Genomic DNA, 19,245 nt, shown 5'->3' on the forward strand with positions numbered 1-19,245 from the left:
CTGAATCCTGTGTAACAAAGCTTCCTGTTGTCTCTTACTCTCTCACCAATTTGTGGATGCAATAGTTTTAAGGTAGACATCTAGCATCAAATTTATTCCAAAATGTCCTTTGACCAACACCACCCAGATGCAACGTTGTGAAACAAAACAAATGAAGGTCACTGAAAGTCACACTATGGGACATACATGGGGTGGGGGGTGTTAGAACCTGTTTTGCATTGTTGGAGGTATATGCATGTAAAATTTCGGATAAATTTTATGTTTCTTGCAATGTTATAGACAAAAGTTTACGACCTCTACTGAGTGAATCACCACACATAATATCTGTATGTCTGGTTTTAAAATAGAAGTCAGAGGAAAGAAACGTGAGACCTAAAAGATAACCAAAAAGTAATGTTTTGCTATGTTGGGACCATCAACATTGATTGTATAATGTGGGAAAATGTATAATAGGGAAACGTAAAATTTGGTTTCCACTGTAAGCATTATACTGACGTGTTATGGTGAAATTATGATGTTCACACTTTCCCCATAAAGGGGACTAGAAAATAATATATGTGGTTGCATTTGTCTATAATGTGTAAGTAATGTAGTATGGCTCCTTTTCATACCAGCACCTTTTCCTGAAACTTGTGTTACATGCTAATGCTACTTTTAATTGTGTTTCCTTGTACTCCAACAGTTTACCAAAGCAACAATGTTCAAACATGTTGATCCCAAGGGTGCAAAGAAAATGAATACTGTTCTAAGATTGTTTTTTCCCATTTGCTTGTCTTATTCTTTTTATGCTGCTCATAATCTCCTTGTCTTTCATGTGCTGTTATGCTGATTACTTTCCTGTTGTCTTCTGACAGGTTACCAAAGATGACCACTTACCAAAGTTTGTGTGTGTGACATGCACAGACAAATTAGATAACTTTCAGGACTTTCGAGACATGTGCCATGAGTCGGAGAATCTTCTCACTAGGTACATCTCTGAAGTGGGAGAATGCCATCGCAGTAAACAACATGATGAGGTAAAGACAATTATTTCCTATTCCTCAAGTTATTTAGAATTTTCAGGAAGTTTTGACATAGAAAAAACGATTTGCTGTACCTCAAGTGTTAATATACTGATGTGAAATATTTTAGCAATAATGAATAGAATACTGATATAAAATGACAAACATTTGGTTTGGAAATACAGTTTTCTTATGTATGGTATTTGTAGTGTATCCTCAATATTTTGATTTGCCATGTGAACATTTTCATCACGGCTATGAAATGTTTAAAGAAATATGTAGAAGGTGCTCAAATTGTGTCACACTGGAGTAATGTTGATAAAGCACAACCTTTTTAAACCTTTTACAGGTTTAACATGTACATTAACATACGAACTCAATTTTTACTAATGTGTCTTAAGAGAACCTTCATAGTAACACATTTCTCGCTACTAACCAACAACAAGCATTTCAAATCGTGCATCAAATTGTAAACACATTGAAGCAGAAATGCATCGAATGTACTAATGAGTGTATTGTTCTCGTGCATTTCAATTGTAAGTAACTTACATGTGATTATCTTATGGCCAAATGGGACAGCCGACAGTAAATGTTGAATTTGTAAGGGATTAAAGCATTGTTTCGTAAGTCATGTGAAATAGTAAATTCCAGTACTACATTTTATTCACTTCTCATAACATACCACTAACCTCTTCTGAATTAGTATTAGATCTTTAAGATTATATATAAAACACCAAAAAATATGTTTATGGCATATTTATTTTATAACACCAAAAATGATGCACTGTTTCTAGTAAATAATGCATCTTGTCATTGAGGTTGTTTGCATTATTAATTATGTGCACAGGGGGCAAGGGGAGGGGGGGCATATGCCCTCCCTATGGACATCTGCAATTTTTTTTCCATGGTGAGACAAGCAAGGTTTTTCCCATGGGTCATATTGCGCTGATAATAGTGTTGGCCCCTCAAAAACACCTCTTGAATTTGAAATTATCACATTCCTTCATTCCCCATTATAATAATTAATGTAAATTATTATGACTGAAGTTAAATTATACATGTGAAAATGTACTTTTAGGTTGACATTCATTTTCTAAGAGTCAGATGTAGCCATCCTTGCCCTCCCTTCCAGATGTCCATGCTCCTATATTATTACGTTTTCACCTAGAAATTTAGGATAGAGGAATCTTATCGCCATTATTAAACAGTATTATACTCTTAAAGAAAATGAAGTATCTTCAAGCCGAAGAAAGTTCAAAGCAACTACAGGGAAAGTGGGTGCAGTGGCCCAACCACAGGGGTCAGGGGGCATTGTCCCCCAAATTTGTAAATGAATCAATTTTAGGGGGAGGGGCAAATATGGAAGTAAAGGAAAGCAAGACTAGCAGAATCTAAGAGTAGCAGGATAAAAGGATACTAAAGATGGAATTAGTTTTCACGTCTTTCTTGCATTATTTCTTCCAGACGGCCAAGAGTACCTGCAAGGGGGCCCAGAGCTGCAATTGCCCTTCGATTTCAAATTTTATACAAATAAAAATACATTTCGTAAAATTTTCTTGCTCGCTTCGCTTGCATTCTCTCCTCTTCTTGCAGCTGTATCAAGTTCAGAGTCGTAGCTAGAGGTTGGCAGGAGTTGGCTCTGGACGCCAAATGATCTAAATGAAAACAATTGGAAAGTAGAATGCCATGGTGCTCTATCAAAATTTGGCACCATATTAAATCAATATTGTTTTCATTTTGCAAAAATTTGGATCTGAAAATTTTCTTGCACGCTTCGCTCACAATTTGTGTTCTGTAATGCATTGTAAATTAGCAGGGAGAGAAGTACCCTTAATCAGAGGGTCTATGTGTGCACGTCTTCCTTTATATCATGTTCAATTTTTCCTTTGGCATGTGCTTAAAAGGAGAGACAGTCTGGTGGCAATTGGTGATTTGTTTCTATAACATGCTTCATCAACCAAAATAACTACTTTCTTTCCTCCTAATGTAATGAAATGTAATCAGAATGCCGACCTTCGTGACAGAGTGGTTAGTGCAGTACACTACAACACCAGGGGTCCTGGGTTCGAATCCCGGCATGGGCATGGGTGTTCATCAATTTCATCATATCATCAATCATCTTCATCCTCACAATTAGCCAAACGTTGCAGAAAAGCAAACTGGAATAAACCAAATCAATCCAATCAATCAAAAATGTAATCAAATTGAAAAATCAATCTTCTGCTGCCACTTGAATATTTTGGTACATGTCAACACTGGCTGAATGAAGCTGATCTTTCCACTGATACTTGAGGTTGGACAGAGTGTTAATGTGTTTTTTTTATCATGCTGGTAATTTGTCTCGTGTTTTGGTACATTAGAATAAATAATATATACCAGAATCAGTTAAATATTGGCACCACTTAAAGAATATCCATGCATACACAGTGGCGAAGCGTAGAGTTCCTAGCAGGGTAGGCACAAAAGTGTGATAATTTCCATTAGTTGCTTAAATCTGTAAAAAAAACGGAGGGGGGGGGGGGGCTCATGTCATGGAGAGTGGTTCAATGTCTCTCCAGGCTGCTTCTTTACTTGCCAGTGGCGTGACGTTTTCAAAAGTGTTGTTACCGGCCATCAGTACGATAATTATGTCTTAGACGTTCTCCTCCCGCCCACCAGATGTCATCAATCTAGATTTTTGTTCATTTCAGTTTTTTTTATTTGTTTGTATTTTTTCAATCCCTGATTTATGCACACACCTCCACAAAGAACTACCAATCATGAGACATCGCGAAAATCCAACGAATAATGCTCGAGCCCTGTTGTCAATTCTTCATCACTTTTTTTCTAAATTTATTTATTTATTTTGCAATTGAGGTGAAAAGGGCTAGAAGAACCCCATAATTTTCGGGTCAGTCTGACGTTTGTGCCATGAGCAGACGACAGAATTCCACACTTTCAGCGATTGTCAGTTTGGTATGTTCTACTGCTGCCAACTTAGTTTTTTTTTTTTAGCAAGACTTCCTCCCACCGAGGAAAACACCATTGTTATCTGTTGTCTAACTAAAGGAATGGTTGTAGTTAATTCCCATCTTGGCTTTCTAGATAAATGAATTTCTGACACCTGTATGTGCAAGTAAACATAATTTAAATTTTGAATATTTTCGTCTCATTTGTTCTGCTCTATGCTAATCGTGACGATGAGAATGTATGGAGAATGAATTAAAGATGATCAGGAAACATTGACATGACCACAATTAGGTCACCTGGTTTCGTAACGTGTTAGGATGCTCGCTACGGGGCTTACAAGAAAAAACATAAGTAAAGGTGACCTCTCTCATTCAGTGTGTATACTTTGCATCCTAATTTGTTCTACCACTTGTGTTAGTAGACACCTTTACGTGATAATAGAACATAGGATCCTTGTTTAGGACCCGGCAACACGACAGGTTACTATGTAACATATAAACAGGTTATAATAAATGTAGTTGCTTGAGAGAATAGAATCCCAATTTTTAGGTGCAGTTTAGCTTTTTTCTGCCAATCCAATGTAACAACACTGGCCTGTTCCGCCAGACCTGAAACAGACATGGCCCGTGCAATAACCCCATAACATTCTTTGTCCTAAACCCAAAATGTCTTCCCTCATTGACCACCCTCTTCTCTTGTTATCCCTTCAGGGTAAACAAAACTGCCTACCTCTTTGCTTGTGTCGGCTGCATAAAAAAATGTCTGCTTGTAATATCTATTCGACGACAATGTTAATGCATTAAATAACGTTTCAACAATTTTTTTTATTTTTTTTAATATTTTTTTTGCTGTCACTTGCCACTGCTACTTGCAAAGGAAAATATAGTTGAAAACATATTAGAAATGATTGTTATAAGATGGAAACATGAAAGACCAAAAGTGGGTCCTACCTTACCGATGATTACATCTTCACTCAATTAAGAACTCGATTGTTCTTGTTGTTCTTGCATTTCAGTCCAGCACTCCTTGCATAAATCTGATGACGGCACACGACACAAATCACAAACACAGCTCTACCATCACGAACCTCGCGCTCCGAGCCAAGCTCCCTTCTAGCGTCCTGAGCAGGAGGCAAGTTTTCACAGACGGAACAAACGAGGGAATCTCCATTCACGATAAAAGTAAATTATTCTATTTCCAGTGAAAGTAAAACTACTTTGTAAATATAAGGCGTAACTAGCATTTTAATTTACATAATTTGGTATGACGACTTACTTTACAAATATAAGTTCTTTAGACTTTCTGTTTACGCTACGGTGTTGGGTGAATCGACAAGACCATCAGCACTCTGACTGAAAACGAAATCGGAACTACAGTACTCCGTAATTTTCAATTTTACTTACACTTGTCGATGAAAGGAAGGAAAACCTAAGTTTCGTACAAAATATGGAGAATGTACAATGAAATAGAAATATCTCTGCACGAACACAGGCTAATGTTTATAAAAAATGCTGGTACACCACAAATTTCCAACCCTGGCGGAAATGCAGTGTTGCTGATATTCTGTTCATCCTAGTGGGTAACACCGCGAGGCCGGCCTCATTAGCACGTTATAAGCATACGTACAGTACTCGTAAGATTAGGCTTCCCACATATACGACGGAATGTGAAGAGGAGGCCCCAGCAAATGTGCCTCACTCCGTGGAAAGTTTGTATACTGGACAGGATTAGAATTTTTTTGTAATTATCATAAATGAAAATTCCAAACTTTTCCATTGCATTACACATGTTTTGACGAAATAAGTAAATACACCTTTAGAAGAATAATAGCGTGGGTAGGCCCAGCCTCCTGGCCTCATAGGATGCTTCGCCACTGCACATACATACTTTGGAATCAGTAATTTTTTTAGTTTTTCACATCACTAATAGTACTGAAGTTGTAGCTTGAATGACTTTTTCCTAGGTTGTTCTGAATTATAGTAACTTAAATTATGAAATTTCCACAAAGCTCTGAAGTAGCAATAATACATACTAATAATCCTTTGCACAACAGCCCTGAAGGGCCTTGGCTTACCTACCAACTGCCGGTCTCCCTCCCACGCTTTCCTTCATTACCTCTAAGAGTGGAGGTCTGCAACCAGTATTGGAATAGTCGGGGGGTCAGCCCGACGTATCCCCAGCTGTTATAGTAAGTTTCCGGGACCGGATTACGCTTACTCATTCGAAGCTCCCCAATTTCCTCACGATGGTGGGTTGCCACCGGCCCTATACGTAGGCCGAATAAATTCCGACCAGAGCCGGATTCGAACCTACGCCATCCCGTAGCAAACGATCTCAAGATGAGTGAACGCCTTAACCCGCTTGGCTACGGAGGAGGACCTGAAGTAGCAATACATCATGCTAATTACATACATAGAAATGTAACTTTTTAAAAATAGTCCAGAAATCCATGCCAGACCACTTCATGGGATGATCCACAAGTAAAGCTATTAATTGTGTTTTAATTTCATATATGGATTAGGGATAGCCACAAACTCCGAATAATGGATATCTGGATTTCAAATTATTCAGTATCCGTGTCAGATGCAACGGATAATCTGGATATCCAGATAGTACAGATATCCGGAGAGAGAAGATTTGATGCAGGATTTGTAGAAAATCCATGGAGTGAAAATAACAGGTAAAATAATATGTGGGTAGCCTGTAACATGGATAAACAATAAAACTGTCTGGATAATGCATACATTCAGATATCCAGACATTTTAGATAATCCCAATATCCAGGTATCTGTTAATTCAAATATTCAGATGATTCGGATAATCCAAATATAAGATATTTGGATAATCTGGACAATTTGGAAATCTGAATAGGAAATTATAAAATTTTATCTCTATTTAACCATCACTAATGTGAATGCATCAGTTTCACTACATATGTTACTTTTTCTTTCATTGTAACACCACCTTCCCACATACATACAAGTAAAAATTACCTACAAGTAGAACATAACAAGTACAGAACTAGATACAGTTGAAGTCAGTGTCGAGACTCGTACAACTTTCATATTCTTGTGGGTAGTTTGTTTTCTTACTTCTGGTTTGCAAATGAGAGACCACAGAAAAATGTGCCAATGGTTTTGAATCACCCTGTATGTCACCAATTTGAGCACAACTTTATTCCCATGTCTTTTGCAGGATCGAAGTGCTTCACCATCATCACCTCACATGGAGGCAGGGAGCAAAGGGAACCTAGAGTGTGGTGAATCCCATTCATCCCCGTCACATCACCCAATGCCTGACTTTGTGAGTTGCTCAATCAAGACTGAACCCCAGGATTTTGACTCCACTTTTCCTCCTCATGAAGAGACACTCAAAGTTGCTTCGGAGTCTAACCCATCAACAATTCTTCACTCTGAACCAGTGGAGGAACATATGAGAATCGATGGACAAGGTATTCTCGGTGACAGCTCCTCACAACAGTACTTGCAAATTGATGCTGGGACATTTGAGGAGAAAGACCACATGGATGCAAGTGATGATGATCCATTTGAAGACAGTGGTGGTGGTGATGTTGAAATAGTACCTGGACTAGTAATAAAGAGTGAACTGAAAATTGAAAATGAGGGCCCAGCTACAGAGGAAGAAAGGTAAGCAAATGAATTTGTTTCCACATGAATGAAATTGAGTATGGCAGTAGTTCATCCATATTACCTTGGAATTTCCTCTGCAAATATTTTGATTGTTTGCAAAGTGAGAAAAAAATACACTTTTTCCTTCTCACGACGATAAAAAAAAAAAGTGGTTAGCATAGATTAACGCAGAATTGAATTAGCTAAATTTTGATGTAACTCATTTTTATGTAGGTCTACTCATTAATTATTAATTGGAGTCCCAACTGGAAGTATCTATAATTTTTAATCCGACAGTAAATAACCTAGTTCAATCAATCAATCAAACTCTCAACACATGAACTGTAGTGAAGAAGTTTAAACAGTATACTCAGGGGGAGAGAATTTGAAAATGGACTGATTCAGTGGTACCAAAGCAATGTTTTTTGTCTTATTTTTCTCATATCGTTTCTCCCAAAATTTGCATTTTCAAAAAACAGGGATTTAAATCAGTTTTACAAAATTGACCCATGTTTACTCTTAGCTGCTTTTACTCCTGAAGAATATAGGTGACGTAAAGCAATTCGTACACAATAAAACCTTGAAATTTCTTGTTTCCCACAGGCATCATGAACCAAAAAAAAAATGGGAAAAGTAAATATGGAAAATGCCATATGAACATACAGGGGATGGACAAAAATATGGAAACACCTGCAGAAATGCACATTACCTTTATTAATATCGAGTAGGACCACCTTTGGCACGCAGAACGGCCTGCAGTCGACGTGGAAATGGACAAATACTGGTCGCGTATGGTTGTCAAAGGGATGTTGTACCATTCTTTCCAAAGCAGCTGCAATTTGTTGTAGAGACGATAGTGGTGGGTAGCGGGCTCGCACCTTGGTCTCCAAAACCGACCACAGGGGCTCAAATATATTGAATTCTGGCAATTGTGGAGGCCACGGCAGATGTGACACTTCATCTTCGTGCTCATCAAACCAGTCCTGGACGATGTGAGCTGTATGACCAGGTGCTCTGTCATCTTGAAACACGGCATCACCAAATGGGAACAAAGTTTGCACCATGGGATGCAGCTGGTCACTCAAAATGGTTACGTAGTCCCTGGCAGTGACATGTCCATGCAGGGTGATGATGGGTCCAGCAGCATACCAGGAGATGGCTGCCCAAATCATCACTGAACCACCGCCATGCTTCACTCTCGGTAACAAGACAGTCTGTATCGTACGCTTGTGCTGGCGTTCTCCACACGTACACTCGGCCAGCAGTTGGAAACAATGTAAAGGATGATTCATCCGACCAGATTACAGTCTTCCACTGCTCCATTGTCCAGTTTTTATGGGCATTGCACCACTGTCTCCGTCTAGCAGCATGGTCAACAGTCACGAGTGGTTTGGGAATTGCAGATCTGCCATGAATACCCTGCTTGTGGAGTTCTCTTCTGACTGTTTTGACGCTAACAGGGTTTGAAAGCACTGTATTCAGCTCTGCAGTGACTTTTGGAGCCGTGGTGATCTTCTGTTTGGTCACAATCCTACCCAATGTGCGTCTGTCTCTGTCACGCAACACACACTTGCGTCCACGCTGGTGCTTCGCTGATGCATTTTTCCAGAAGTCTCGTAGGCAGTCATGATCTTCGAGACTGTGCCTCTTGATACACCAAACATTTCCGCTACTTTCGTCACGGAAGCTCCCACCATACGCGCACCCCCAATTTGCCCTCTTTGAACTCTGTCAGGTTGGCCAGGGTGTATACCTCGCAGGAAGTTCCAGTGACCACAGCGCCACCTACCATTCAGACGCAAATCGGTTTGAAATGGCTACCTGTTTTATACCAGGTGTTTCCATATTTTTGTCCAACTCCTGTATCTCTTATATTTTGCCTGAACACAAAAATAGGATTTAGGAACTCTTCAAATTAAAAATTACAATCTTTTAATAATAGTCATACCAATGACCGTGTGTTCTTGTCATATTTGAGAAAAAATGTAAGAGGGATTCAATTGAGTGCGGTGTTTGTATCATCACTGTATGCCGCAAGTACATTTGATCTGAGATACTAATTTTTTACTGTAGTGAATTTTCAACAGATATGCCAAAGCAGTCTCACAAGAGTAGGGTTACCAGATTGCTATAAGAAAAATGTAGGACATGATGCCCCAAAATGGAGGACACAAAACATACGCAATAAATAATACATATTTCTATAGAACACGTTAGAGAGTAATTTAAAATTAACACTTTTCAATTAAAAAAAAAAGATTTCTTAATGAATTCTTGAATGCAAAATTTCCAAACTTGTAATCATACTAAACAATGAACCTCTTACTAGATGTTTTAACTGGTAATTCTCAGAGGAGCCAATTTTTTTTTCAAAATTTCAGGTTTTAATCAAAATATATATATGAGAGACTGGACAGTCAAACTCTTTTAAATTATATGGACCAGTACCAAACTTTTTACAGACTTTATGAAAAAAATATTTCTCTCGTGAGTCCTCAACATTTGCATTATGACCTATAATAGCAAACAAGAATTCAGCAATAACCGTAATTTGAAATGATTCCAGAAGTTTCATCTTGGATAGTTTTTAGTTCAATAACAGGGTTTCTACCAAAATAAATCCAAAATTCTTGACGTTTTCAGGACTTTTCGTGACCTTTTTTTTTCTTCAGTTTTTCTTAACCTTTATTTATTCGACCCCTACTTAGGTAAAGTTGGAAATTAGCAATTAAGAAAATAAATATCTATTTAATGAAAAAACCCTACCAAAAGTTCAGTTAAGATGAAAACTGAAGTTGTATTTAACCAGGGAATTAGACCTCTTTATCTATTAATGCCCTGGGACTGCACTTCCCAGATTAGCGAGACTCTGGCATCTGGACTCTCAGTCTGTATAATCTTATGTGGGGCTTGTGTTGTTGTTCCTATATGTTTGTGATTGTCTCTCTTCATCCATCTTATCTTACCACCATTCATTCTTATCTTCACGATTAGCCAAAGGGGCAGAAAAGTGAAGTAAAATAAGCTAAATCAACTAATCAGTCATTGTGATAGCAAAAATTCTTGACCACAAGTATAATTTATTGACTTTTTATTGACTTCTTGAGCTACTTGTTGATTTCTTTACTTCTTCTTGACTTCCATGAGTTTCTTGACTGGTAAACACCCTAAATAACTTTGTTCTCTTTACAATCAAAATAATGAATAAGAATGGGAAACATCTTGTTCCATCCCAAGGCAAGAAATTACCCTCAGGCATTGAACAGTGACATCATCAATATGTGGCCTCAAAACTTTGCTCATTAACTGCTTCCATTTTTGTTCTAGCAGGACAAACTTTTCTTTCTTTTTGGCCAATGACTGAATCAAAATAAATTTCACTATTGAGTTTGGGAGCGGAGTCCATTGACTTGTAACTTGCTGATTTCTCTTTGTTGAACTGAAACACATATTTTCCTAATTAATATTATGTGATGCTCAAAATGTAGGACATTAATGACATTTTTCAAATTCCTCTCGGACGCCGGACATGAGGCTAAAATGTAGGACATGTCCGGGAAAAACCGGACATCTGGTAACCCTACACAACAGTATCAAGTTTTTTTTTTGTTTATTCCATCAGTTAACAGCTGGTATAATCCTAGTCAAGTTTTATTTCCACTAGAAAGGTTTGTTTCCAAGATTTGAACAATGGATGATGTCTGCTTATTGTCATACTCAGTTTCATTATTTTAAAATATGTATATATGCATATGGATGAGTTTTTCAAAATATGTCACCAGCTTAAAAGATTTGAATTCTCCCAAGTGTTGTTACCTTTTTGTTAAGATTCGAAGCATCTATATGTGAGTGGTAGCCAAACTTTTTTAAGCTGAAGCTGAATACAGTAAACTTTAGATGGGTGATTTCAAACACGGTTCATACTGACTGTGTAACTATCTGATATTTTATCACTTTTTGAGTGAGGATGTGGATCCTATTAAACGAAATCCCCTATAAGGATTTTAAATAACAATGAAATGTACCTGGTTGTGTAAAACTTCATAAATTATATTTAAGTGTATGTTTCTAAGGATCAAATAAAACTAGAAAAGTGCACATCTCATAACTCATTTTGAGGATGAAACAACAGTAGTACACATTCTTTGGTCAAATATGCATTTAATAAATGTACGTAAACAGTACCAACTTTTTTCCGTGAGACTTATAAAGGTTATATTAATTTTAGGAACTTAGGAACTTGTTGCTTCACTGCTGGACTGGTTTCCACTTCCTGTCTTTTCCTTGTGTGCTGCTAGGACTAGGTATACCAGGTGCGCCAGTTAATAATTCTTAATTGATCCGAAAGAAAACAAGTTATCTGGGGAGAAAGGTAACAAATGCTTTATTCAAAGTATGCGCCATCGCTAGCTATACATTGTGCCCATCTGTCCATCAAATTGTGGATGACCTTCCAGAAAAATCGTTCAAATTTTGAGGTGATCCAGTCAGCAAGCCATTGTTCGACATCTTCGTAATTGTTGAAGTGTTGCGTTCGACATCTTCATAATTGTTGAAGTGTTGCTGGGAAAGTGAGTGAGACATCGATGAAAACAAGTGGTAGTCCGAAGGGGCTAAGTCTGGTGAGTATGGTGGGTGGGGCAAGAATTCCCAGCCAAGTGCAGAAATGGTGTCTCTGACGCCTTTCGCTGTGTGTGATGAGGCGTTGTCGAGATGCAAAATCACTTTTCCATGTCTTGTCGCCCAATCTCTACACTTTTCGATCAATGCATGGTTCAAATTGATGAGTTGTTGACGTTAGCGAACCGCATTCACTGTTTCACCTGGTTTCAGAAGCTCATGGTACACCACACAATTCTGATCCCACCAAATGCACAGCACTGTCTTCCTTCCAAAGTGATTCGGTTTTGCGGTCGATGTTGAAAGTTGTCCTGGGTCAACCCATGACTTTTTGCATTTTGGGTTCTCGAAGTAGATCCATTTTTCATCCACAGTCACTATCCGATGCAAGAAAGACTTTCTTTCATGCCGAGAAAGCAACACTTCACACACTGTTTTTCGCTTTTCCATTTGTCTGTTGTTCAGATGATGTGGGACCCATTTTCCTGCCTTCTGGATCTTTCCCATGGCATGAAGATGGATCAGATATGGTTTGGCGACCAACATTTAACTTCTCTGCCAGTTGTTGTTGCGTTTGCGTATTGTCTTCGTCCAACAGTGCTTGCAATTCAGCATCTTGGAATTTTTTCAGCTGGCCAGGCGATCTTTGTCTTTAAGTCGAAATCACCACTTTTGACGAAAGCGACGAAATTAAGAATTATTAACCGGCACACCTGGTAGCCAGTTCGTCTGCTACGTTTGCAGTGCTGTGTTTCAGTTGCTGCAGTAGAGGAAGCCAATTGTGATGCACCTGACTGCTGTCGATGAGGAAACTACATAATTGCATGTGTGTGTCTGATTTTGGTGTCAATTAATGTGTGCCATGTATACTTGACTGAAACTTTTATGACTGTTTGTTGAACTTGAGGTGCTTTGCCAGACCGTTAGTTGGCTGGGATTTTTTAGCATCTGATAAGTGCTGTTATAAACATTCATTGATGACTCTAATTGATCTGCCAATGTAATACAAATTGCACACTCACTGGGCATCATATACTCCAGGGTTGTCAAGGGGTGAGAGGAAATATCATTTGTCTTTGTTGAGAGCACTGGCTGTTAGGGAAGGCAATCCATTTCATTTTATTGTTGCTGGTTTGCTTATGATAGTTTGGCTGCCTGCACCATGTTGAGAGTTGATGCACTCTCCACCCATTCTTAAGTCCTGTGTCTGTTGTGATATCTTCTTCCCTTAGATCTTTTTTACTTGTGCAATAAGAGAAAGCTCTTCGGCAAGAGTTAAGCCACAAATTGGCATTCTGTTTGTGTGGATGATTGCAGAGAGCGTGAATGTACTGGTTCTCTGCCCCTGGTTTTCTGTAGACTGTGGTGGTGAATTTGTTGTCCCTTCTTTTGATAGTTAGGTCTAAACAGTTGATGCTACCTTGGTTTTCCATTTCTATAGTGAATTTGACCTGGGGTGAATGTTGCCTAGTTTTTCCATCAGTAGGTCTACTTCTTTGTCATTTTCGTACATGGCACTTGTGTTATCTACATATGTACCGTATACTACGTACTGGAGTTCTGAAGAGTTGATGATGTTTTTTCAGCCAAGTGCCTCACAATATGGGTGCAGATAGAGGATTGCCCATGGTCAAATCCTTTACTGTGTGAAATAGTTGCCTTCAAGCTGGAAGTAATTGTGTCTGAGGCAGATTTCCAATAATTTCGATACCTCAGTTACTTCCAGTGGGATGATTTTTTTTTATAGTAAGCCATCTTTCAACTAAGGTGCGGGCCAGGCCAAATGGGATGGAATTATACATATCAACTATAGCAATGCTTGCAAGTTTGGCATGGTCAGCTTGTACCATGAAGGTCACAAGTTCTTTGGTATCTATGCTATTGCGGAAAACATAGGTTAGCTTGTGCGCTGAGATTTTATTTTTTAAGTAGCTCAGTCGTTAGGCGTCCGTGATTTAGATGATTTATTGAGCAGGGCCACTTGCTGTAAAATGCCTGCTACCGCTGTCTGAGTGTTGAGGGTTGGGTGCGTAACATGCTGCCTTCTCTGTTATATGTGACTAATAGTTCCCATATTCAAGAAGGGTGACAGAAAGGAATGTAAAGACTACAGAGGAATAACACTTATGTGCCACTCTTATTAGAGAAAAGAATAAGGGAAGTAACAGAGCTGAACATGAGAGAGAGGAACAGTATGGATTTAGAAGAGGCAGATCAACAGTAGACCTGATATTCACCATTAGTCAAATGCAGGAAAGGCGCTACGAGTATGGAAATGATTTGATTATGGCATTCCTAGATATAGAAAAGACATATGATAGCATGGACAGAACAAAGATTTAGAGGGCTCTAAGAGAGAAAGGAGTCGAGGAAGAGATAGTGTACAGAACACATACAAGGCCAACCAGAGCTGTGTGAAGACACCATTGGGAAGAACGGAGTGGTTCAGTATAAGTATAAGTAATGGACTAAAACGAAGAAGTGCTCTTTCGTAGCATATTCGTTCGGTTTCAGAAATATTGACCCTGACAGACCTTGCCAAGCTCCTGCTCAGAAATGTGTAGGATAAGCCTTTTACAGGAAATGGTAATAACACTGGCCGTTGACTGGAGGTGATGAGAGGCCAAGCGAGGGTTTAAATAGGTGCGCATGAGAGTGACACGAAGTCTTTTTACTTGGAATCATCGGAGAAGCAGGAGCTATTGGTCTGTTTTCTAAACCGAACAGCGTAAGCTATTCTACACCCTTATCTGCCATTCGCATTGCTCAGTTCAGTATAAAACCCAATCATGAGTCTATATTAATGTTAAGTTAGATATTTGTACCTGGCCCGTTCAGGGCTGTCTATACCATCAACAGTATTAATCGGGAGGGGCAAGTTACATCCCTATTTAAGATCCCCGCATTCATGTTGGAACGCTTTCCCCACTGCTCTTCATAATTACAATGGATGCAATTAACGAAGAGGTGAGGAAGAAAATAGGAGAGGAGGGGATGAAGGCCCTGTTGTTTGCTGATGACTTAGTAATATGGGGGAACAGGGAAGAAGAAGTACAGAGACAGCTTGATGTAGGCAGTGAGATGAAATTTTTAAGAGTATATTGGGGAAGACTAGAAAGGATAGAATAAGGAATGAGGAGATCCAACAGACGGTGGGTGTGGTGAAGCTTCAGGACAGGATAGATCAGGCACAGATGAGATGGTTCGGACACATGAAGAGGATGGATGCAGAAAGACTACCAGTAAGAACTTACCAAGCACAAGGAGTGTGAATAAGGCCAAGGGAGAGACCAAGATTTCGGTCTAAAGATTAGATAGCGGAGAGTGTTAGGAGAAGAGGACAAGGTTGGACACCGTGGAAAGAGAGGAGTGGTGGAAGACCAGGAAAAATGGAGAGGCTTGACTTCTATGCCGACCCAGCCAGAGGCAGGAAACGGCAAAGGATGATGATGAAGTGTTATATCAGGTGTTAGTTTTTGTCATTTTTTAAGTGTTAATGTGATAAAAACTGTGTTAAGACAAAATATTAGTTACTTTCAAACAATAGAGTATTGTGAACAACATTCGTCTAGAATGCATGAAAAATGCATAAATCATAAATTCACACCAACCTAGATAATGGATACTGTGGGTGAGTAACTCTGAAAATTGTATTTAAATATATTCTCTTGTTTTAAAAGTATAGAAATTTGTTTGATATAACCAGGAAGCACTGAAGCTGAGGAAATTAAATACCACTTGAGGTTTAGCAGGCGGTAGATATAAATCCTGGCCGGAGGGGTTATATAGGGTTTCAAAATATCAAAAACTTGAATAAAGCAATGTAAATACCGTATTTACTCATGTATAATGCACACTATTTTCCAAAATTTTTGCTCCCAAAATCTGTAGTGAGTATTATGCACGGAATAATTAAGACAGCCAACATGAAACCCTACAGGGTCATTCCATGATTTTGGGACACTTGCATTGATTTTTCATGTTTATGGAACCTTATCATGCTAAATATCGTTGTAAAGCTTAAATCCTGCAGTTTCTGAATATGGCAACAGTATTCCATTCAATATAACGACACTAATGTGAAATGCGGTTGAAATAAGTTCATCACAAAATGAAGGAACGTTCTGATTTCTATGGTGCTTTGGATGAAAGAAAACCCAAGGGAAAAAAAAACATAATTAAAATGTATTACTGGCCAAATAATAATATATATATATTGATGCGTTCACTAGTTTCAATTACTCAAACTACGAGGATCGTTAATGTGAATGCTTTAGGGGTCAGATGGTAGAGCTACGTTACCGTTCAACTTACCTCTCGGCCAAGCAGTTGAGTGCGGACGTCAGGTGACAGAGCACGGAGTCCTGAGTTCGACAACCCACGGTCTTCTTGACCGTGGCTTGGCGACGAAGCACACGCTGGTCTTGAAGTATCAGCCCTGGAAAAGGTGCCGTGACGATGGTCTGACCGACGGCCACAAGTTGCAGCCCGTGGTACTGAAGATAGTCGACTTGCGAATGTACTGCGGTTGACTTAGGCGAAAGCTTAGTTTCGGTTTCCCGAACCAGGCTGAGACCTGAAAGGTGTCGAGGTCTTCACCTGGTAGCTGGTATTCTTCTGGAGGTCCTTTGAATTCTGAGACTTGACTGAGCCTCCAATTCTGGTGCTTAGCTCTTTTAAGCTGCTGGCAAATACTTCCTTGATGCTTGGACAGCACTTCCATATTTGCCAGCCGATGACGGTCTTGAACCCGGTAGTATCGAAGAATGCCTTGTCTCCTGACATCATGTGTTTCCGCTATTTGTGGAATGTTACTTTGTGTTTGTAAATTGTCGCTTGACCGAGTTCTGATGTCTGGCTAGAGATTTTACCTTTTTTACATAGTCTCCCTTGAATCGTTCCACAATATATATATGGAGTGTGTAAATTCCTTAGTGGTAGAAATCTTGTGCTAACTGCTAGTTTGAATGTCCTGAATGTGCCTCGTATAAATGTTACATTAGTCGTGGAAAAAGTATATATATATTTTGAAGCTCTTTTAGAAAAGGTAAAGAAGGAATGAGAAAAATCACTTATAAAATTTTGAAGGCCATTTAACACGATTTTTCACTTTGTAATGTAATGTTCTGCGACACCAAGAAAAGCAGTGCAATTCTGGCGGAATATGAGCATACACCTTCCGTAACATGGGATGCATATCAGCAGTATTTGTTGGGCGAGAAATAATAGAAAATAACTTCCTGAGCACTGCAAATCCATAATGTAATTTTGATCTTGCTTTCTACTATTACAGAATAAATAAGAGGGTTAAATAGTGAAAGCTTTGTGATGATTAAACACAGTGGAGGGAGAAGGGGGAGGTGGCATGGGTTGGAGATTACTGAGGATAAGAGGATATTCTAGCAACAGATGACTCATTGAATAGGTATGATGTCATTCACTCTTGATCATCATAGCAACAGCTTTACGACCTACAACTAAGGAACCCATTTCTTGAAACTGGATTGTACTGCGTATTATAAACGAGATATAATTTTTCGTAACTTTTACCCATCAAAAACCTGGGTGTGCATTATACACGCACGTGCACTATACACACGTAAATACGGTAATACCCAGGTCTTCCTGATTTAACTTAAATAATTAAAAAAATTCATAATTCAATTCTGTAGGAAAAACATGTAAGAAATAAGAATTTTAGATCACCCTGTGTATGCACTGATTTATTGACCCAGTACCCAAGCAATTTTAATGCATAATTATAGTCATATATTTTTCAACATAAGTGGAATAATATTTTAACCATAAAATATTTGGCCGTGTAATTACAGAAATATAGCTATTAAAGTCTGTAATTGTGTTTTAATTTGAGTTGTGGTGGTGAAATGTATCGAATTGAACTTAGACCTTTTTCGATGTAAAATGTACTTGAGACTGGATATAAAAATTGATTTCTTCCATCACATACACAGACTGTTCAAAAAGAAATCAAACTTTTACAGAATTGAGAAAATGGTAATATTCTCTAGCTACTTGGATCTGTACTTCAAAGTACCTCCCTCCACTGTGCACACACCACTCCCAGCATTTCTTCCAGTCCTGGAATGGCCTGTAAGTCCCGTAGCAATTTTTCCTTTATCTCTTCTATTGTCTTGATTCATGTAACCCTGGAAGGTTGATTTTAACTTACGGAAGAGGAAGAAGTATGCTGGTGCCAAATCAGGGGAATAGGCTGGTTGTGGGATAACAGGTGCCCGGTGCTTTGCCAAAAACTCCTGGAAAATGACTGATGAATTAGCACGTTCATTATCATGATGAACCATCCAGGACTTGCATCTGCAAGTTGTCCATCAAAATCATGTGACATAAGCCTATACTGATGTTCAGTTCAGCAACAACTTCACGTACTGTGAGACAACAGTTTGCACGTGACTTCCTGCATTCTTTCCGTGTGATCGATGTTGGTAGAGGTGGATGGGCATCCAGATTTGCATCATCCTCAATGCAGGTTCGACCTGATCTGAAACGTCCGTACCATTCGTAACTCTGTGTTTGACTGTAACATTCCTCGACATAGGCTTCATGTAACATATTGTATGTCTCTGAAAGTTTTCTGCAATTTTACACAGAACTTAACACATCCTCGCTGCTCTTCCAGTTCCTGCATGGTAAGATAACTGAAGATTGCCGTGGACACTTAGCATACCTGCACTCAATACGATGTACTGTATTACTGCGGTTAGAAATAGCTTTGAAACTGGGCCCAGTTAATAACTAAGGACACGCACCACCACTGTCAGTTCTCTTCAACAAATTTATGCTCAAACTTTACAAAAAGAGTTTAGTTTCTTTCTGAACATGCCTTGTATTTGTGCTTTTAGATAACAATAAATCTCCACTCTTTTGACAAAAAATTAGTTTTCTATCATACAAAAATGAATATGCTAAGAGTTAAAATGAAATCCATTGCTGGCAGACACTTTTTTGTTCTGGTTGAATGGATTCTGTGTGAAAAATAAATTTGCATTTTTGTATCTTCTTGTCCA

General features: G+C 38.7%; 2 protein-coding genes across 4 annotated transcripts in view; one reads left to right on the forward strand and one right to left on the reverse strand.

The window, feature by feature from the left end:
* Positions 1-19,245, reverse strand: part of LOC145989829 (uncharacterized) — a 105,857-nt gene that overhangs the window by 56,769 nt on the left and 29,843 nt on the right. The gene's annotated exons all lie outside the window — the stretch shown is intronic.
* The window catches only part of LOC145989830 (uncharacterized), a 45,045-nt gene that overhangs the window by 21,416 nt on the left and 4,384 nt on the right, over positions 1-19,245 (forward strand). For both annotated transcript variants that reach the window (XM_083125226.1, XM_083125227.1), the window contains exons 2-3: positions 855-1,016; positions 7,146-7,597. In XM_083125226.1, the coding sequence (XP_082981352.1) occupies positions 855-1,016; positions 7,146-7,597 (614 nt within the window). The remainder of the gene's footprint in view (positions 1-854; positions 1,017-7,145; positions 7,598-19,245) is intronic.

The sequence above is a fragment of the Lepisma saccharinum genome, chromosome 7 (genome assembly GCF_977018435.1).
Source record: "Lepisma saccharinum chromosome 7, izLepSacc3.1, whole genome shotgun sequence".
Lineage (NCBI taxonomy): Eukaryota > Metazoa > Arthropoda > Insecta > Zygentoma > Lepismatidae > Lepisma > Lepisma saccharinum.